Source organism: Lolium rigidum, chromosome 6 (assembly GCF_022539505.1).
Source record: "Lolium rigidum isolate FL_2022 chromosome 6, APGP_CSIRO_Lrig_0.1, whole genome shotgun sequence".
NCBI lineage: Eukaryota > Viridiplantae > Streptophyta > Magnoliopsida > Poales > Poaceae > Lolium > Lolium rigidum.
Window position 1 is genome coordinate 73,038,614 of NC_061513.1, and position 22,927 is coordinate 73,061,540.

General features: G+C 35.8%; 1 protein-coding gene and 1 long non-coding RNA gene across 2 annotated transcripts; both read left to right on the plus strand.

The window, feature by feature from the left end:
• Positions 1 to 14,142: 14,142 nt before the first annotated feature.
• Positions 14,143 to 15,112, plus strand: LOC124662802. The gene is made up of 3 exons (XM_047200596.1): positions 14,143 to 14,252; positions 14,357 to 14,467; positions 14,621 to 15,112. The coding sequence occupies exons 2-3, from the start codon at positions 14,402 to 14,404 to the stop codon at positions 15,110 to 15,112; spliced, it is 558 nt and encodes a 185-aa protein (XP_047056552.1). The 5' UTR covers positions 14,143 to 14,252; positions 14,357 to 14,401.
• Positions 15,113 to 15,707: 595 nt separating this feature from the next.
• LOC124659360 lies at positions 15,708 to 16,476 on the plus strand. Its single transcript, XR_006989551.1, has 3 exons — positions 15,708 to 15,897; positions 16,002 to 16,225; positions 16,317 to 16,476. It is a non-coding gene; the product is annotated as an uncharacterized LOC124659360 (long non-coding RNA).
• Positions 16,477 to 22,927: the final 6,451 nt, after the last annotated feature.

Sequence of the window (22,927 nt, forward strand, 5' to 3'; positions counted from 1 at the left end):
AATTCGTTCATGATATAGATTCCGTTCATGATAAGAATTCGTTCATGATATAGGACTCGTTCATGATAAGATTCCGTTCATGATAAGAATTCGTTCATGATAAGAATTCGTTCATGATATAGATTCCGTTCATGATAAGAACTCTGATAAGATTCCGTTCATGGTAAGAACTCGTTCATGATAAGATTCCGTTCATGATAAGAACTTGTTTCACAATAAGATTCATTCATTTATGATAAGAATTCATTCATGATAAGAATTCGTTCATATATAGATTTCGTTCATCATAAGAATTCGTTCATGTTATAGATTTCGTTCATGATAAGTACTTGTTCACGATAAGATTCCGTTTCATGATAAGAATTCGTTCATGATATAGATTCTGTTCATGATATAGATTCCGTTCATGATAAGAAATCTGATAAGATTCGATTCTTGATAAGAGTCCGTTCATGATAAGAATTCGTTCATGATATAGATTCCGTTCATGACAAGAATTCGTTCATGATATAGGACTCGTTCATGATAAGATTCCGTTCATGATAAGAATTCGTTCATGATAAGAATTCGTTCATGATATAGATTCCGTTCATGATAAGAACTCTGATAAGATTTCGTTCATGGTAAGAACTCGTTCATGATAAGATTCCGTTCATGATAAGAACTTGTTTCACAATAAGATTCATTCGTTTATGATAAGAATTCATTCATGATAAGAATTCGTTCATATATAGATTCCGTTCATCATAAGAATTCATTCATGTTATAGATTTCGTTCATGATAAGTACTTGTTCACGATAAGATTCCGTTTCATGATAAGAATTCGTTCATGATATAGATTCCGTTCATGATATAGATTCCGTTCATGATAAGGACTCTGATAAGATCCCGTTCATGATAAGAATTCGTTCATGATACGGGACTCGTTCATGATAAGATTCCGTTCATGATAAGAATTCGTTCATGCTAAGAATTCGTTCATGATATAGATTCCGTTCATGATATAGATTCCGTTCATGATAAGAACTCTGATAAGATTCCGTTCATGATAAGAACTCGTTCATGATAAGATTCCGTTCATGATAAGAACTTGTTTTCACAATAAGTTTCATTCATTTATGATAAGAATTCGTTCATGATAAGAATTCGTTCATATATATATCCCGTTCATGATAAGAATTCGTTCATGATATAGATTCCGTTCATGATAATAACTTGTTTCACGATAAGATTCTGTTCATGATAGAATTCATTCATGATATAAAATGTGTTCATGATAAGATTCCGTTCATGATAAGAATTCGTTCATGATATAGATTCCGTTCATGATATAGAATCCGTTCATAATAAGGACTCTGATAAGATTCCGTTCATGATAAGAGTCCGTTCATGATAAGAATTCATTAATGATATTAGAATCTGTTCATGATAAGAATTCGTTCATGATAAGAATTTCGTTCATGTTTAAAATTCGTTCATGATAAGAATTCGTTCATGATATAGATTCCGATCATGATAAGAATTCGTTCATGATAAAAAATCGTTCATGATAAGATTCCGTTCATGATAAAATTCGTTCATGATAAGATTCTGTTCATGATAAATTCGTTCATGATATAGATTCCGTTCATGATATAGAATCCGTTCATGATAAGAACTATGATAAGATTCCGTTCATCATAAGATTCCGTTCATGATAAGAATTCGTTCATGATAAGGACTCTGATAAGATTCCGTTCATGGTAAGAATTCGTTCATGATAAGAATTCGTTCATGATATAGATTCCGTTCATGATATAGATTCCGTTCATGATAAGAACTTCGATAAGATTCCGTTCATGATAAGAATTCGTTCATGATATAGATTCCGTTCATGATATAGATGCCGTTCATGATAAGAACTCTGATAAGATTCCGTTCATGATAATATTCCTGTTCATGATAAGAACTTGTTTCACGATAAGATTCTGTTCATGATAGAATTCATTCATGATATAAAATGTGTTCATGATAAGATTTCGTTCATGATAAGATTCCGTTCATGATAAGAATTCGTTCATGATATAGATTCCGTTCATGATATAGAATCCGTTCATGATAAGAAATCCGATAAGATTTAGTTGTTGATAAGAGTCCGTTCATGATAAGAATTCATTCATGATATAGATTCCGTTCATTATAAGAATTCATTCATGATATAGGACTTCGTTCATGATAAGATTCCGTTCATGATAAGAATTCGTTCATGATAAGAATCCGTTCATGATATAGATTCCGTTCATGATAAGAACTCTGATAAGATTCCGTTCATGGTAAGAACTTCGTTCATGATAAGATTCCGTTCATGATAAGAACTTGTTTCACAATAAGATTCATTCGTTTATGATAAGAATTCATTCATGATAAGAATTCGTTCATATATAGATTCCGTTCATCATAAGAATTCGTTCATGTTATAGATTTCGTTCATGATAAGTACTTGTTCACGATAAGATTCCGTTTCATGATAAGAATTCGTTCATGATATAGATTCCGTTCATGATATAGATTCCGTTCATGATATAAAATCTGTTCATGATAAGATTTTGTTCATGATAGAATTCGTTCATGATATAAAATCTATTCATGATAAGATTCCGTTCATTATAAGAATTCGTTCACGATATAGATTCCGTTCATGATATAGAATTCGTTCATGATATAGATTCCGTTCATGATATAGAATCCGTTCATGATATAGAATCCGTTCATGATAAGAACTCTGATAAGATTCAGTTCTTGATAAGAGTCCGTTCATGATAAGAATTTGTTCATGATATAGATTCCGTTTATGATATAGAATCCGTTCATGATAAGAACTCTTATAAGATTCCGTTCATGATAAGATTCCGTTCATGATAAGAATTCGTTCATGATATAGGATTCATTCATGATAATATTCCGTTCATGATAAGAATTTGTTCATGATATATATCCCGTTCATGATATAGATTCCATTCATGATAGGAACTCTGATAAGATTCCGTTCATGATAAGAACTCGTTCATGATAAGATTCCGTTCATGATAAAAACTTCCGATAAGATTCCGTTCATGATAAGAACTCGTTCATGATAAGATTCCGTTCATGACAAGAACTTGTTTCACGATAAGATTCATTCGTTCATGATATAAATTTTGTTTATGATAAAAATTTGTTCATGATAAGATTCCGTTAATCATAAAAATTATTTCTTTGATAAGAGTCCGTTCAGGATAATAATTCGTTCATGATATAGGTTTCGTTCATGATAAAAACTCTGATAAGATTCCGTTCATGATAAGAACTTGTTTCACGATAAGATTCATTCGTTCATGATATAAAATCTGTTCATGATAAGAATTTGTTCATGATAAGATTCCGTTCATCATAAAAATTATTTCTTTGATAAGAGTTCGTCCAGGATAAGATTTCGTTCATGTTTTATAGAACTCGTTCATGATAAGATTCCGTTCATGATAAGAATTCGTTCATGATATAGATTCCGTTCATGATAATAATCCGTTCATGATAAGAACTCTGATAAGATTCAATTCTTGATAAGACTTCGTTAATTATATAGAACTCGTTCATGATAAGATTCTGTTCGTGATAAGAATTAGTTCATGATAAAAACTCGCCAATGATAAGATTTCGTTTATGATATAGATTCCGTTCATGATAAATTTTTGTTCATGATAAGGATTAGTTCATGATATAGAATCTGTTCATCATAAGAATTCGTTCATGATAATAATTTTTTCATGATATATATTCCGTTCATGATAAGAACTTGTTCACGATAAGATTCTTTTCATGATATAATTCGTTCATGATATAGAATCTGTTCATGATAACAATTTGTTCATGATAAGATTACGTTCATCATAAAGAATTTCGTTCTTGATAAGATTCTGTTCATCATAAGAACTCATTCATGATAAGATTTCGTTCATGATAAGTTTTCGTTCATGATAAGTTTTTGTTCATGATAAAAATTCGTTCATGTTTTAAAATTCGTTCATGATAAGAATTCGTTCATGATATAGATTCCGTTCATGAAAAGAATCCGTTCATTTTTTGCTTGTTAATTAATCCTAAATATAAGCCATATAGTGGTTTTACGATGTTTGCTCTACTTATATGGATAATTTTTTTTTAGTGATTCGATTATGTTTAATTAGCTTATGCAAAGTCCTCTAAATGTGTGTTTCTTAATTTCCGTGCCAAAAACTATATGGCTTATATTTAGGATCGGAGGGAGTACTATAAAGACTTGATTCATCTTTTTGCTTTTTCGAGTTTTTCGGTTCATCAATCAATGGTAAATTGGTTCTCCATATTCATATCGGTTCATCTCTTCTTCTGCACCCCAGTTCTTTCATCTGGGTCACTGCCATTCTTTTGTCACTACATCCATTCATCAACCCATCATGCATAGATGAAGCATTGATTGGGTCATCTCCAGTGCTTCTCTAGAAAGTTTCAGACCATCAAACAGAAGTTCTCTATGTACTTCCTCCAATCCATGCTGCACGACACTATCTACACCATTCTATTTTTATTTTTGCAGTTACAGTCGGCCATTTGTTCATGCCCTTGCACAATGAAAAGGACTGGGGGGTTTTTGCTGAACCCTGAACCTTAACTACAGACTAGAATCTCTTGACCCTGACCTGGCCTGGTGCAGATGTTTTAATTTGTAAACAGCAATTAACTAACAACAGAGGCCAACATCAATTAACTAACCACAGAGACCAACATCAATTAACTAACAAAAACATGGCATCATTAATTCACCAAAAAGAAAGCACAACATCAATAAATTTCATGAACGAATAAGGAATTTTGAGTACCGACAACTGAATAAATAAAGCTAGCCACAAACATTGCTATAAATAAAGCACTTGGCTTTCTTTTTGGTTGTGTGTACTTGGCTTTCATGAACTTCCACATTTTTTGTTCATACACAATGAGATTGATAAGAGGCTTGCAGAGATACTAGGTCCAAAGACGGGAGCTCACAATGTAAAACCAAGTGTAAAAGAAGACCATGAAAAATCAAGGAAGCTGTCATTGCTATGCAAGCCACTAGCGCTTCCATAGGGCACACCATCTGGATATGACTTCAGCAGACCAGACAGAGCACATCACCTACTGAGATCCAACAAGTATTCATCAAGTTTTTTCTGTTTTTTTACCTGCTCATGATAACACACAAGAGGAAAGGTTTAATTCCAGTGTGAACTAAGGCAACACATTTATATTTTTCATTCTCTCTTATATAATAACAAACTAAAACAACAAGGAAATTCTTAATAAAAAAGCTATAAACACTCCCAGCTAGGAGAACTAGGCAATGGTTCCATCTTCCGATGTGCATCAACAACAAAGACTGTGTGTGTTGCTCTCGACCACAAAACACCATGCATATATTTATTTCTAAAAGGTATGACAATAAATAACAGCTTTGAAACTTCCAGGTATCTTTACATTTTTTGATATCATGTTCTCCTACTCAATGCAATTTTTTCGCACGATATTACTGTACAAAATATTATAGATGAAAACAAGAAATCGTCAGCAGCAGAAAAAAACGCTTGTCAAAATGCTTCTTATTTTCTTCATTTTTCCAGGGGTTTTTTGACATGGGAGATCAGCAGGTTATTTAAATAAACTTAAGTACAAGATAATCTAAGTTATCGGTTAATTTAGGCTAATTAGCAAACGTGTTCGAGTTTTTTTTACATGAACATTAGTGTTTTCAAACTTTCACATCACAGAGAGCGATTGACTAAGCATATTAATAAACCATAGCACCAGCAAAGTACCACAGGGCATCAACTTGCTGACCAACCATTCAAGATAGAAGCGGAAACTCACCCAAGCACATGGAGTCGAAGAAGTACAGTGTTGTCATTCAGGATACTTGTTCTCAAAGAAAAAGTATCCAAAACTGTTCAGGAACAATGCAAAGCTGAAATATGCAAGATTCGCACTGAATGAACTATATCATTGGTGCTAATTTCTTTTTCTTCTTGGAGTTCTTTTCTGATTGAGGCTTCAGTCGATTTCCTTTGTTGACTGATATTGAAGTAGACACTGGAGGATCTTTCAAACCAGATGCTTCTCCTTCTTTCAGTTGCTTCCGCTTTTTGGCAGACTTCTTTTTTGAACTAATTTGCTCAACAGGTTCAGATACACTACCATCACCATTCAACCAGATGTTTACATTACTCACTTCAGGGAGCAATCCTTCCTTCATAGGATTCTTAAGTTGTGCTGAACCTTTTCTTATTATTGGAGGGTCTTTGAGGATGACAGAGTTGCCATCAGTTTGTTGTTCACCTTTATCTTCCGCCATCAACCTTTTGTGAAGTTTATGGACCTCTTCAATAAATTGTTTGCTCTTATTTGCATCCCTGCTTAAATCAGCACACACATCATTGACACTGTTGAGAAGCATTGCATATCTTAATGTACTAGCGAGATGCTTCAACACCATGCACATCAATACTTTGTTTTTTCCGTAAAAACAGCTTCATCCTCCCCGAATTTTATTGTCCATCTTGGCAATATGTATTCAGTTGGAATCTTCACAACATCAAACTCGTGTGAACAATCCGAGAATGTGACAACAAAGAATTCCATCTTTCTCAAACTTTGCGCACTCACATTCATAGGTTTGATTTTCTCTATCAACGCAAACAGTGAACACGTCTCTCCGATACTCAGGTTTCTTGTAGTTGAACAACTTCTTCAACTCATACAACTTGTCCTTCACAATTTCATGAACACCAAAAGCTGTCGAATTAAGAAGCTCTGTCAAAAACTTTGAGTAGATTCCTCTTGTGTATATTTTTGCTGCATGCCGCTCAATGGGCTGATGGCACCAAAAAGTGGGATCTTGTTGAGTAGAGTGAAAACGGTCCTCATTCTCAATTTCCACAACATTTTCTTGGAATATCTCATACTGCTTCAAGAAGTTCTCAATCGTATCTTTCCGCAGCACATAATCTTTGAAGTTTGAGTTAAAGCTTTCACTTCTCCCTGTTGAGCGTGTGAATGGACAGAAACTTCCTCTGAAATAAGCTGGAACAAACATTGCCCTGCACCCCCACATTCTTTTTAGATGCTCATGGTCACTGCAGTTGTAAGTCTGAAGCATCTTCTTCCATCCAGTTGTAAGACGTGAAGTGAATCCATTATAAGGCTCACTATTGTATCTTCCATGCCTTCTCTCTCTGACATGTATGCACTGGTGTTTTGTTTCAGGTTCTGTAGGATGTGCCATATGCAAAACCTATGAAAAGCATCCCAAAAAACCCTACTAACTGCAAGTTGAATGGCAGCATCTTGATCTGTTAAAATAAGCTTTGGTTTCTTCCCATCCATCACTTCGACAAAACTTTCAAATAGCCATTCAAAAGTATCTGCAGTCTGATCCTTCAAAAGAGCCCAACCAAATACAATTGTCCTCGCATTTCCATTGATTCCAATAATCGGGGCGAAAGGCATGTTGTACTTGTTAGTGTCGTAAGTTGTATCAAAACAGATTATCTCACCATATAGCTTGTAATCCATTCTCGATTTTGCATCTGTCCAGAATAAAGATCTAACCATGCCTTCACCATCAACTTCCATCTTGCAACAAAAGCCAGGTTTGCTAAGCTGAATTTTTTCAATGTAATTTAGAGCACATGCAATATCTGTATTCCGCTTCAACTTCCTTTCAGCTTGTTTCAGAGTTGTCCATCTTCTTCTTCCCAAAGTTTATGTTTCCAAAGCTACCTTTCAATCTTCTCGAATATAGTCATTATTCGTTGAGGCTTCACCCTTATCTCTTGCAATAATTTAGATAGTAACATTTCTTCCTCACTCATGTATCTCGTGGCTCAAGAAAAACTTTGTAAGGGAAGGAGAACTGGCTAACTCATGGTTGTGCTCGAGTGAACAAGAAATGATTTGCCACTGGTATGCACTAGTTTTACTCTAACATGCATATGACAATTTGTTTTTGCAAGAACATTCCTTTTCCTTTTCCTTTCGGCTTATATCCTTTGTTCTGTTTTTCCCGCCCTTGTTGCACTCTAAGGTAATCTTCCTCGATTTATAATTCCTTCCTTTTATGACCGCAAAGCCGACTACCTTGCCGTAAAGGTTAACAAACTTGATCGCATGTTCCAAAGTGGGGAAAACCATACCAACTTCCGGTGGTTTTGCATTACTCGACTTCTTCGGGAGTTGGAAATAAATAATCTTCATTAGGATTGACTACATCATCTTCCGAATCATTCTCATCTCGCACTACAACCTTCAATATTTTCTTCAACAATCTCCAAGACCTAAAAATAAAAGAGTAGACATAAAACATCAGCGAAAATATTTTTAATTCTTTAAGACAAGGTAGTTAATGAATGGAATCGAAACTGATTAGTACCTTATCCAAATCGGTTTCAATATCTTCTCGGTTGGCCAATCAAATTATCATTACAAGCATTCTCGCCACTATATTCAGAAACAGGTATCTGCCACAAATTACAGAGAATGTATGTCTTATAAATGTTTAAAAGTACAGCTAATAGAGGATCCTAATGAGGATACGTAGTTACCTCTGAGCTAGTTGATGCAACTGCTACAGGGTTCATAACATGTTGGACATCATTATGAATGAAATCTTCGTTCCTTTCAATTACTTCAGACAAACCCTGCAAAAATTAAAGATAAAGCATGTAGGACTTATTTGTTTAAATGATTTATTTGGTTTTTGCTAAATTAAAAGAAGTAATTTGACAAGTGCATTTTTTTTCAACACACCTGTGTACGTTTCCTCATTTCTTCATACAAGACATACTGGTCAAATTCTTCCATAGCTTGATCCTTTTTTTCATTTGAAGAAGTCATGGCAGTTTTTGCATTCTACATTTTAAGTACACATTAAATAACACAAACTAGCAAAATCACTGCAATAACAATTAACCAATTTTGTTTTTTACCTTGGTAGTATGAGACTCCATAACCTTGATTGAACCTATAGCACGTGCAAGAGGAGTACATTTCTTTTTACTTGATTTACCCTGTGTTAAAAGTAACATATGATTTTCTCGTTAGTTTTATACTAATTTGACATCGCAATGGAAAACGATTTTCGTAAACAGAGGGTGTTATCAAGACCTGTTCACTAGGTTTTGATCTTTGCTTTTCTTCATTAATTATTCTCTCGATTCTCTCTGAAATTACTTATAGCTGCTTGAATTTTATCAACATTTTCCACTATATTCATGTTTTCTGATTGTTCTTCCATGGAAAAACCTGCAAAACATAATTATTCAGATAAGATAAGAGCTTTTCTCAAATGTTTTTTTTTTCACTCTGTTATTCTCTCTAATTTTCCATTTTTTTGTCTCTAATTCTCTCTGATGGAAGAAAATTTTAAACACTAGAGCAGGAAACAACAATTCGGTCACACCTGAACAAGAAAAAACTATGAGTAGCATCTCAACTATGAACTTTCTAATTGAATGACAAGTCTAAATATTACTGATCAAGACTAGGGACATATACAGATAACGGAAAACCAGTAAAAACCTGAACCCATGTTTCAGTATGTAACGATCATCAATCACAAGGTGAATTTTTTTGGAGTTAACTTTTGTAAGCCTAAGTTAAGAGCTTCTTCTATACCCCCAAAGTCTAAATATCAGAACTGCATCCTACATAATTACAGGCCCATCCTTTAAAAGAAATACTTTCCACCACATACACAGTGAATATGTTGTTACAAAAAAAGTAAGAGCAGTAACAACAAGAGCAACCGACTCGGACTCCAATGAATAGTTTCAACACTCGTTTCAGGAAAAAAAATACAATCAACAATTACAATAGACATAATGGGCAAAGAACTCAAGTTGTTAAAACATCTTGTCTTATTAAAACTCTAGGTGTACTAGCAAATAGCATCATAGGAACACAAAGTATCGCATCACAATTTTTTTCATCTTCCCCTAAATCCACATTAACTCGGTTCTTCGATCCTAGGAAATGGCAGTATATTTGCTTGTAAAAACATACCTTCTAAGACATATACTTCGGGAATAGGGAAACAAGAAAAATGTGCAGCGAAAACTAGAACACCGGGATCCGAACTAGTGAGGGAAAACCAACAATAACAAGAAGAAACATCCTTCCAGGACATATATCCTTCTCGGGTTAAGTACCCCATTCTTTTTTTTCTTCACTAATCTCCCTACAATGAAATTCATAAATATCCTTGTTGACAAAATCAATTTTCTTATTTCCCTAAGATACAGTTGACAAAATAATTTTAAAGAGACATAATGAATTAAGCAGAGCACCGATGATCAAAGAAGTGTGGCAGGAGCTGATCTTAGTTTACCAAGAGGCTAATAACATTTGTGAAGAAGGTATGATACAACAGGGGGGAAACCTACAAGTGAAAATTAAGCTTGGATATCTACCAACAGCCCACAGTCGTTCAAAAAGTAAATTAGCATAAGCAACAGGCTACAAAAAAGTAAATTAGCATAAGCAACAAGGCTACAATGGTGGTAAAAAGGACAATGTTCGAGTTCCGTCTAGATTCGGAAATCAAAAGCCACGTGGTACTAATCGCTCTAGTAGAGAACTGAATCGAAATCGGCTGAGCATGTGCGAGAAGAAGAAGAAGAAGAACAAACCTATGTGCGTGAAGATCGACGGATTAAGGAGGAGCGATGCGGGGGGAGGAAGAAGATCATATGTGCGTCCGGCGGGGTAGATCGGACCGTCCCCTCCAGATCTCGGGCGGAAATTCGTATCCTTCTTCCTCCACTAGACCTCATGCTCCTATCTCTGGGCGTTTTTTATTTTTTTGATTCGATATGTTCGTGCACGACAAGGATACAATGATACTTTTTGCAATTTAGACCCTGCAAATGTTTAGACCTTGCAAGAAATTGTGAAGGACAAGTAGTATGCAGACACTTCCATGTGGGGCCATAGCCATAAGTGATTCTTTCCGGACAATAATAGAAAAAACCAGCTTTCCCCTTTCATTTCTTCATCACGAGCATCTCCATCTCAGAAAATATCCCCGAATCCTGCTCTAGACGATCCGAAATTCTCTCCAAAATCTGACCGCACTTCAGCTAGAATTTTTTTTTACCGCAGCCGATCTCTTATGGCGATTCCTCCTTCTAGCTAGATCTAGAGGAATAGTTCTTGCAACAGCCCTCCATCTCCACGCCAAAATCGTGATCAGCAGGTTCCTTCTCTGCTTTTCCAGAGAAGGAAAAGGTTCCTTCTCTGCTTTTCCAGGTACGTAGTTGGATGTTTTGATGATTGGATCTAAGATGTTTCTAGATCCACTTCATCTTCTGTTGTGTGCTTGGTAAATCAAGTTTATAGCTGCTGACAGGAATAAATCTTTTTGAAGAAATTCATGTCAACATGCTTTCCCCTATACGAAAATCTGCTCAAAACAATTCGTGACTACCCCCACTTTTTAATTGACCCTCTTCTATCACCAAGGATTTTTACTAGTCTGATTGACTGAGAAAGCATCTACAATTTTTTCTTTAAACAAGGTTAGGGTGATGCTTTTGGCAAAATGAAAAACAAAACTACCATGATAATGGTCTAATGATAATGTTTGAAATTCATACTGTTTGATCATCTAAATAAAATCTCAGTCTCTTTTTCACTTAAATACGGGTCTTATTCGGTGTTCAGTCAGCCAAACCATGACCCTTTTTTACCTTTTATAACCACTGAAACTGAATTACAATTCAGGAAACTTTGATCAAAATGTAGGTGGGGCATGAACCAACAAACAAACAGAACTTATATGGAAGAATAGAAACCACACAAAAAACATGTATATTGAGCCGCAATGCAAGCCTAGCATCGTTGATCAAAATGTAGTTTTCGCGCCTTTGCGGATGCGCATGACTTGTAGCTCTTCCCCTTACTAGCGTGTCATTTGATTGATAGAATCGAACCCATTGCGTTCTATTCATTTTTCCTATGCGGCTCTGTTCCTTCTATGCCTTTTTCTTTGTGCGTAATGGCCATTAATAGAGATCGAGATAGAGATGATTAGTAGTATCAAGGCATTAGTTAAGATGTTGCTTTTTCGGTAGACAATTGATGAGACGAAAGAGCGATACTATGCCAAGATATATACGGGTTCCACTACTCACGTGTTTACCTAATCATATGTTTGATCTTAAGAGTACATAAAATTGTGTGGCTGTCTTTTTATCCGTTAGTAATCATCTTTTTTGGTTGCTGGATTTAATAGTACTACTTACAAATAAAGGATATGTTTGGGTCAACTTTGTATCATATGGAGATGCAAAAGCTTGCTATGTATTCAATTTTTATCCTCTAAGAGTATGGTCTGATTATCCGCTTTTTCAACATGTTCGATTTGTTATTCTTTTTATTAGTGAAGCATTTCATTTGCGACCACATTACCTAAATGGAAATTTTGCTTTCCTCTGCAAGTGTAACCTATAAGGTTTTCATATGTTCGGTAGGCCAAGTGTTTACCTATTAGGTTCTTCTCCCGTACTGGTTACTTTTTGGTGGCCGTACTGGTTCCTTGGGTGGTGGTGATCTCCCTAGAAACAATTGCTAATTAGATTTTTTTTTAGGGTGTTTAAGGATGATTTTTTCCGGTGTTTGCAGGCGGTGTAGATTCACGAATATATGTTTCTGTTTCGCTAGGTTTTGTTTGTTCATTAGCTAGCAGTTTATCCCAAATATCTCACACTATGCTAGCTTCACTTCAAGGACTAGCAACTCGTTGTTATATATTACATGATAAGAACTCGTTCATTGTAAGGCAAAATGCTATAGTTTCTTTTTAGGCTTTATGCTCTCTCGTAGTTATGTAGCTTCTTTTGTCTTAAGTAACCTTGACATGACCGGAAAGAAGAAGTGTAGTCCGCAATCATGTATACATGTACTTTTGTATAGTGCACCATTGGTTTCTATACCATCTTTTCTATACAATTCAAATATTATGCTAACACCAATTTTTAGTGTCTAGATTCATGAACAAGTAAGAACAGTAAAAAAATTGTTACAAAATCGGTGCTCTCATTCCTTTTACTCTCGTTCCTATTTGTTCTTTTTTTAACTGTAATTTTTTTTTTTAATCACTACCATATGATCTCATAGATGGAAACAACTAATCATAAAAAAAGGGATGGTCAGGAAATACTCTGCACTGACATATCAACGAGTAGTAAGAAGAAATATAAGGTATTTGCCTACTATTTTTTAAACTCAATTGTCTGTTTCACATTTTATTTTTTCTATACTTCATTTTCTAGTAAGACTATAATTTCGTGTTTTAATATCTTTTTTCAGCGGCAAAATTCAGAATACACAAGAATATTTCTTGAAGCTTTGTCAACATTACCAGAACAGAAAAAGATATAATCGGGAAGCTTGGTTTTGGTTCTATTCTTAGTTTCTCATGCTATAGCAATCTTCAAGTCATCTTTGAATGGCTAATCTATCAGTTTGATACAAACTCTGGAACTCTATCACTAGAAGATGGCTTCACCTTCACATTATCCTGTCATTCTGCACAAATGATACTAGGATTCCCTGCTGGTCCAAAACCTGTAGTCAGAACAAAAACAATGGAATGCTCAGATTTCATTATGAACATTGTGAAAACACACTCTCCAACAGTAGAACATTTATGTTCTTTGTCTGTCAACCGATTTGAATGAAGATTCTTTCACTCGTGGTTTTCATGCTCTTACTAATTACTGCTTTCATTGATCCAAATGCAACTGGTGTCCCAAACCCTGCTTATTATCCCAATTTGAAGGAAATTGGTTCAATCCCAAACCTAGACTGGTGTTCTTTCACACTTGATTGCCTGTTACGATCTATCAAGAAATTTCGTTCGGGAAAATGCAAAACATAGAGTTGGAATCTGGAGGTTGCAAGATACTATTAGTGGTAAATTAAATAAGTTTCTTAATATATGTTAATAAAATTACTTTCTGTCCTCATTTCAATAACTGTCTAAGTTCTTCTTCCTTTATTTTTTATCTGTCTACAGATATCGTACTTTGAGTTTCTAATAACTTCGTAGTTCAACTTGGGCAACAGTGTACCAAGGTTACCCCTGTGGACAACCCATGTCGTAAACTCATACATCGCCCTTGATTCACAACAAGGAAATAGCAGAGGATTTGGAAGACTATCTGTAAGTACTAACTTCATGTTTTCTGTGTGCTAACAAACCATATTCTCACACTAGTTCAGATGCAAAAGCAGTAATATCCGCTTTTTTCTAATGCACTTTCGCAGAAAAAGCACATAACATCTACACCATTCAAAGGAAGTAAACAGCAAATGGAAATGCCTGCAGAAATAAAAGATTACATGGAACTAAAATTTCAAGGAATTGCTTCATTTCAGGTCAGTTGACAAAATCATATGATTATTTTATGTCTTGCTACTGGGTATTTTGATGCTCATTATACTTGTTTTATTCATAATGATTTACTTTTCTTACATTTATAATGTTCAAACTTTTCATATCTCATACATTTTGTGTATTTCATTTTAAAGGACAAGAAGAGGCTGCAATCACTTGTTTCCAATTTCTTCCATAAAATGGTTCAAAACTCCATTCCAATTGTTAGAGGTTATGTAGATGACATTCAACTCGTCTCATCTTCATCTAATAAACAAGAAATTGACCCTACTGTTGGGAATGAAATGCAATTTTCTACTCAAACAAAAAAGAATGCAACAACTGAAGAAATCAAGTCAGAAATGGTTGTATACAAACCGAAGAAAAAAGTTTCAGAAGAACAGATGGAGCAATTCTTCCAGAACATGTTCCTTTTCCATCAAATTGAAGTCCCCAAGGACAACTACAATACTAGCATGGATTTCAAACAAATTCTACATAAGTTCAGTAAAGGTTGTTCAATTGGAGAAAATTCTGATGGTTTTGATCTACCAAATAATTATCCTGATTACGAATCAAGTTTGCTTCATCCGAAAGACATGGCATCAACAATCATTTCAAATGATTCATCCGTACTGATTCTCTGAATTCCTTGAACAAATCAAAGAAGGTTAGAAATTACTATCTCTACTTGCACCTTGTTTTTATTTATTCAACTACATCTCCTAATTTCTTTGTGACTTTGAACTACATGCAATTTTTTATTTATTTAACACAACTATTTTGTTTTTACATATTCATACAGAGCTATCTTTTGAAATAAAAAATCAAAGGATATCATATTCAACATTTGATCAGGATTGCAAGTTCTCTCTTGATAATTTTGACTTCTACTTGCCAAGTGCAGATCAATCATTTCAAGGTATGTTTGTTACTGTCTTTTTCAGCACACTCATTTGAGAATTTTTCCATGAACGGTTAACTATTTTTTAAAGAATAATGGTATAGCACTTAATTTAACTCTTTTTTCCTTTTTTATTTTTTAAGGAAATGGTGAGAAGTTGGATGAATTTCTCAATACCAACAATGAAGATTGGAAACCAGAGAACATTTTCTCAAATAATAACCAAATAAGTAATTGTCTTCAGATTTCTTTTTTTATATACTGCCCCATACATATTCTTTGTACATTTTTTTTCAACTGCATTACTAAGTCATGACAAAATCATAAATAGGTAATGTGACTCCAAAAAGCAACATGCAATCTATTGGTCAGAGAAAAGCTCAAGATGATAAATACATTTTTTCTCTAAATGAAAGGGTTCTCGGGAAAAGAATTCCTCCAATTACTGATGAAAATAAAGGAAATTTCCCTTGTTTCAATCTATTCCAAGAAGAGAATGCAAACATGTCTGGTCATACCTATTCCTCGGTTAGTGCTTTTTGTTTTTTGCATTTTGTATAAATTAAATTACATTCTTTTTTTAAATTTGAAAGCAATTGTGTTTTCTCTTACATAAGTTTTCTAATTTGCAGCCAGGATCAAAACTGAAAGCAATTGATCCTCTCTTACATATGGTCCTCGATCAATGTGGGCAAGAAATATTAGGAGGCCAAAGTAGTATCAAGCTGAAAACTCCTTTCATTCCTAGCAGCAAAATGAATATGCAACATGTCATACCTCCGCAACAAGTTATTTTTGCCACTGCATATGAGCATGAATTCTACACAAAACTTACAAGCTCCAAAACAGAAAGCAGGTTTTTGTTCTATTCACTCCATATGTAATCTAATTACATTGCTGAGTAGCATGTATTCTTCATATAAAAACATATTCTTTTATTTTGACAGCCCAAGAATTTTTGAAATTAAGAGAGTATGGGTAGATCAGAGAACGTTGGCGCTATCTATGAACCCAGGCGGTTGGATACACCCGTGTGTAATGGATTGTTATGGGATGTTAACTACAACTGAGCAACTTCATCGTAGAAAAGAAGGAAAAATTGGGGACAAAGAAATCCTAATGCATGTCGTCATAAAAGAAGTGACGGTTTGTATCATCTTACCTAAACATATGCCACATGACATTTTTCCATTTTTTTAAATGGTTGAATTCGAATTTAAATTCCATACTTGCTTCCTTTTTAACTTCGCACAGAAATTACTGATGGACCCCAACCTGGATTGTTCAGATCCAGAATATAAAAGGATTTTCTCACTAGATTATGTAGGCTACAGATTGGAAAATGCAGGACTGGTATTTTTTTTATCCATCTGCTTTTTTAACCCTAAATATATACTGAGAAAATCCTCTTTTTCACTTTCCTCATAATGTATCAATTAATTTTCTTTGGAAATGTACTATATGTAGGTACACATTCCATGTCCAATTGGGAAAGAGTGGATTCTTATTGTAGCAAACTTCATCGATAAATCATTCGATGTATTAAATCCTGATTCCGGAGTAGGAAAGTTCTCCGCAGTAGTTAACACTGTGATATTCAATTTCAAACAATTATTTGTCAAATGTTACCCTGGTTGCTTCAAGTTTAACATACATGACTTCAGTGTTAAATATGTTCATGTTCCTAAACAAAACTTTAGGTGATTACAATCCCTGCTTTTCTAATTTATTACTTATGTTTTAATTATACTTAAGCTTATCAAGGCATGTCCAATTCCCTTTTTTTTGAGCGCAGGTATGATTCTGGAATTTTTGTGATTCAATACATGAGGTGCTACAATGGTGTTGAAGTAAAACATTTCTCAAATGTAATTTATTCTTCCATTTAGAATTTTGTTCTTCGTGGTTTTGCAAAATACAATAGTAAATCTAGAATTCCTATTATCCTATCTTTTTTTTAATAATTTTATAATCTGCATATATGTTATTTCAATACAGGTTGACTTGCAAGCAATCCGAGAAAAAGTCTCATGCCAGCTAGTGATAAACAAATTCAATGAGCAACAGGTGCCAATAGCACGAGAATTCATGTCGAAGCATGTAAGTACAGTTATTTTTTAGTAATATTTTCAATTTCTATGCACTGACCATATAGAATCCCACAGCACAAGAATTCATTTTTATGTAAAGTTTGTTTATTCTTTTTCACAGGCTCCACATCTTCTTCATTGATTAAGTTAGCAATTTATTTTCAAGGAGACAGATGATGTATTGAAATTGTAAGTCCCTTCAAGTTACTTTTTTTCCTCAACTGATTTTTATTCGGTCATTACAAAATATATGATTTCTTCCAACATAGAAAAAGCTTGCTATGCATTTTTTCTGTTTGTATTGGTATCTCATATGCATTAGGTCCCCCTATGTTTCTTTTCTCTAGAACGCGTCATGTAGATGATCTATTGCTTAGCATTCACTCCATAGAATACAACGCATAGTCCCAATTTTCGAGATCCCACTATATCCGTTTTGCTGCTTCTAAGAAGAAACGTGTAGCTCTGTTTTCGAGATCCCACTATGTATTTTTCTATCAATCGTTTTGATGCCGATAACTATAACCTGTACAGATACACAATTTATATCTCAAGAAGAAGATATGCATAGCACTGTTTCCAGTTTAAGCAGCTTCATACATTTAGTAATCCGCCCTCCAGTTTGACTGACTATGATAAATGTTTGTGTTAATGTTTTAGTTTTTCATTATCCGTACTACATAGTAGAATTGCTTCAGGTTTTTCAAACATTACCATCAGGAATTTCTAACTTTTTCCTAATATCATATTTAAATGTAGCTTCCCAGAGAAGCATGGAGATGATCATTTTGTCAGGTTACAAGCAGAAATAGGAGCTTCTGTTTTTTTTGCGAGAGGTTATCACCATTTGAGTTATCTTTCATGTATATCAGATGAACAAAATTTGACATCACGAGACAGTGCTTGAGTTGCGGGTCCAGTATACCAGTACATGTGGGCTCGAGATGCCTCGGTTCTCCTCTCTATCATCTTCCCTTGTAATAAACATATTTTTCCATATATTTTTGACTTATGTAGCTTAATTGTCTTATGTATACTTGGCATTTCAATTTGACAGATGAGACACTTTTCCAATTTCCTATACATTTTTTCATGTCTGTGATAGGTGAATTTTATAACTTACCTTTTGATCTAATAATGCTTCTTTTAAGTTTGATATTTTTACAGTTTGTTTTCCCTTTGCACACAACCTGATGTATGGTGATTTACAATGGAATTTACAAGGGAATTTGACAATTATAAAATTTAAAAAATTTCGTATTTGAAAACTTTCAAATCTGAAAACTGTTTCAAGCGATTATTAGATTCATAACTGTTCAAATTTGAAAAAGTTTCATATAAAAGTTCAGTACATACAATATGTTTGTAGACAGAAGATTCAAATTTATATATGTATGTTTCATATATCTGCTTTTTGTATATTTTCAATAAACTGTCATGAACTGAGGAAACGCTAGTGTGAGAATCAAAATGTGGTGACTGCTTCGTTCATTTTTCCAAAAAATTTAAACGTACTGAAAAATTGCTACTGAACAGATTCGAACAAATGTGGCTACTAGATTCGAACTCGGTCCGTCCAGAAGCAGTCCAACAAACAGCGAAAATAAAAGGTACTGAAAAATTGCTGCCGACGAAAATCGAACTCAGGTCGATAACGAACAGCGAACACAGCGAAGCGAAGCAGTCGAACGAAGCAGTCGAAGAAACATGGGCCGGCCCAACAAACACCAGAGGGGGTGGTCGGTGGCTGTTACACACCGACCAGGTCGGTGTAAAGCAGTCCCCCACCGGGCCGCGCGAGACGGAGAAGCGTGGGGATTTTTGCGCGATTTTTGTGTGGATTGGGGAGGCCGATGGGCTGGGCGTTCATTTTACACGTAGCACCCCAAACCTCCGCACGCAAGGCGGTCAGGTATGGGCCTGGCCCAGTTATTCGACGGAGCACCCATTTGCGTTATCATGGTCTTTTCCGGTTTTAGGAAACTTCTAGAGATTTCTAGTTCGGATTTTTTTTATTGTTCTTTGATGATTTCTTCGGTTTTCTGCCAGTTTTCGTTTTTCTGCTTTTTTGTTTCATTTATCATTTTTTGAAAATTCTGAACGTTTTTGAACAAAATTTTCAAATTACATTTTTTATATTCGAGCAAATTTTAAAGTTAAGCAAATTTCAAATTTGAGCAAATTTCACAGTAAGAAAATTTTTAATCTGAGCAAATATTGAATCTGGGAAAATTTTAAATCTAAGAAAATTTGGAATCTGGCAAATTTGAAATTTACGCAAATTTCGAATGTAAGCAAATTTCAATTCTAAGGAAATTTCAAATCTAAAGAAATTTCAAATTTGAAATATTGAAATTTAAGCAATTTTCAAATCTGGATTTTTATTTTGTACTAAACAGGATGTACATGCGTGCCTACATCTTTACCGTTTCCGAAACAACAGAAACATATGGGCCGAGCCCATTGACTCATTCCCCTTAGCGATGGGTATAAACCATTGCTACCGAGCGATGGGTAGCTCGGCAATTCCTATACACCGACCAGGTCGGCTCTTACCGCGCGCCGCACAACACCCTCAACCCCTCGCGCGGTATGGGCCGGCCTGGTCGGTCCAGTTCGCGGTGTACTTCGTTTTCTCTTTCTTTTTTCGTTTTTCCTTTTTTTTTCCTTTTTTTTTATGTTTCTTTTTTTCTCTTTTATTTCTTTTTATTTTTTCAGATTTGAAAATATTAAGATTAAAAAAATTGTTGAGATATTGAAAAGCATTCATATTCAAAAAAATGTTCATATATTTTTTAATAGATTTAAAAAATGTTCGAATCTCAAAAAATGTTCAATCGGAAGAAATGTTCACAATTCAAAAATGTTCAAATTAAAAAAAGTTCAATCTCAAAAAATGTTCAAATTAAAAAAATGTTCAATCCCAAAAAAAATGTTTGAATTTAAAACTGTTCAAACATAAAAATTGTTCAAATTTTAGAAAAAAAAATTCAAAATATGTTCAAAATATAAAACTGTTCAAAATTTAAAAATGTTCATATTTAGAAAAAATCTAGAAACATAGTTTCATAAAAAATGTTAGACTTTTAAAAAGAAAAAAATTTAGTTACAGAAAAAGAGAAAACAAAATCGTACCTAAGCTAATAGGTCGTGGCCCAGCCTATTGATAGGATTCGTAGCATAGAAAACAAAAAAAATTTCTACCGCAAGAACGAATAACAAGCCAAGATCCAATCTACAAGATGGTAGCAACGAGAAGATCATGAGACTAACCCTCGAAGATTTCCAAAGCCTACGAGATTAGATTTCGTTGTTGCTGTAGTCGATCACTTGCCTTTTTTTAAAGCGCGTAGAAGATCTTGACGGTGCCACAGTCGGGCAGCACCTCCGTACTCGGTCACACGTTTGGTGTTGATGAAGACGTCCTTCTCCCCGTTCCAGCGGGCAGCGGATGTAGTAGATCCTCCTCGGGATCCCGACAGCACGACGGCGTGGTGTCGGTGGTGGTGGAGATCTCCGGCAGGGCTTCGCCGTAAGCGCTACGGGAGAGAGGTGGAGGAGGGAGTGGTGCTAGGGTTTGGGAGAGAGGGAGGGGTGCGGCCAAGGGCAGCCTTGATGTGGCCGGCCAGCCCCCCTCTCCTCCTCTTTATATAGGTGGAACCCCCCTAGGGTTTGCCCCAAAACCAATCTGAAGTCCAACTCCAAAACTGCCATATGGACGAAACCTAGAGGGACAGGGACTCTCCCTTTCCCCCTTAGTTTGGCTGGCCAAGGAGGTGGAGTCCACCATGGACTCCACCCTCCCACTTGGTTGGCTGGTTAGGGTTGGTGGAGTCCCACCGGGACTCCACCTTCCATGGTGATTTCTTCCGGAAGGTTCTAAAACATTCTAGCGCCTTTCATAAATACACCGGCTCATTTCCAAACTTGGAAGTCACTTCCTATATATGAATCTTATTCTCCGGACCATTCCAGACCTCCTCGTGATGTCCTGGATCTTATCCGAGACTCCGAACAAAATTCGAACTCCATTCCATATTCCATATCTACTTAAAACGACATCAAACCTTAAGTGTGTCACCCTACGGTTCGTGAACTATGCAGACATGGTTGAGACTTCTCTCCGACCAATAACCAATAGTGGGATCTGGAGATCCATAATGGCTCCCACACATTCAACGATAACTTAGTGATCGATTGAACCATTTACATACGATACCGATTCCTTTTGTCACGTGATACTTTACTTGTTCGAGGTTCGATCATCGGTATCACGATACCTTGTTCAACCTCGTCACCGACAAGTACTCTTTACTCGTACCGTGACATATCATCTCTTGTTGACATAGGCATCCCCAATGGGCCTGCTGAAGAAGGTACCCGGGGTTTTACTGAAGGCCCACGACCCAAAGATTATGAAGTTCGGAAGCCTAGTTAGGAGAGAGTTTGGAAAGATAGAATTGTATTAGGAATCTTGATTTGTAACTATTACGGGACGGACTCAGATTGTCTCCCGAGCTCTGTAACTTGTGTGTCATGAAACCCTCGGCTCCGCCTCCTATATAAGGGGGAGTCGAGGGACGAAGAGGGGATCGATTTCATTGTCAACATAACCCTCGAGATCTACTTGTCCTGTTAGTCGAGTACTTTCCGGCTGAAACCCTCGAGATCTACTTGTCCTCTACTTCCAACTAAACCCTAGTCTACAATCCGTAGGCATTGACAAGTTAATCCCTTGTCAATTGGCGCCGTCCGTGGGGACTAGAGGCGACAAGGAGCTGATCTCGATGGAACGTTCAAGATCGTCAACTTCTTCGGTAGCAAGCAACGCGATGGATAGAGGTAAACGAATCGAAACTGATCTAGTCGATTTTGTTCCTCACCCGCCCTCCCGTTTGGATGCATATGTGTATCTGAGGAGCCTATGGAGATGACGTTCGGAAGGTTCCACTTCTGCGTCGAGAAAGAAGGATCGTATCGTCTCGAGGTTCCGATTTCGTCGGGATTGTCGGCGGTCGATTCCGATTTTTCGGATTCATCGTCATCGTTCGAGACATGCGATGAGGAGGTTTCGCCGCCACGCTTCATCAAAACTACGGCAAGCGGAAAGATCGCCAAGATCTTCGGCGACATGTCCTTCGAGTCGTCTACGGACTCCGATATAAGCAGCGACTCGGACAGCATCGACAGCTTCAACTTCATCGACAGATCCACCATTGTTGGAGAGGTCTTCACCGATCTATATGACGGTGTCACCAATCCCGACAAAGATCAAAGTTCACAATACCATCAAATCTATGCAATTGAAGATACAAGCCGCCCACAGGAGGAGACATCAGAGAACTTCGATAACGCGGGAAATCCGTACGTCGATCCCGCGGATCTTAAGCGAGGTTTGGGAACCAAATATGTTGGACCTGGAACACGAGAGATGGTGCAATTTCCGCAGGCAGTGTGGGATAGAGTTG

Coding starts and splice junctions, on each gene's coding strand:
- LOC124662802 (XM_047200596.1), top strand. CDS start 14,402: ATGGAAATGCCTGCAGAAATAAAAGATTACATGGAACTAAAATTTCAA. Junction 14,468..14,620: donor AAGGAATTGCTTCATTTCAG/GTCAGTTGACAA, acceptor TTCATTTTAAAG/GACAAGAAGAGGCTGCAATC.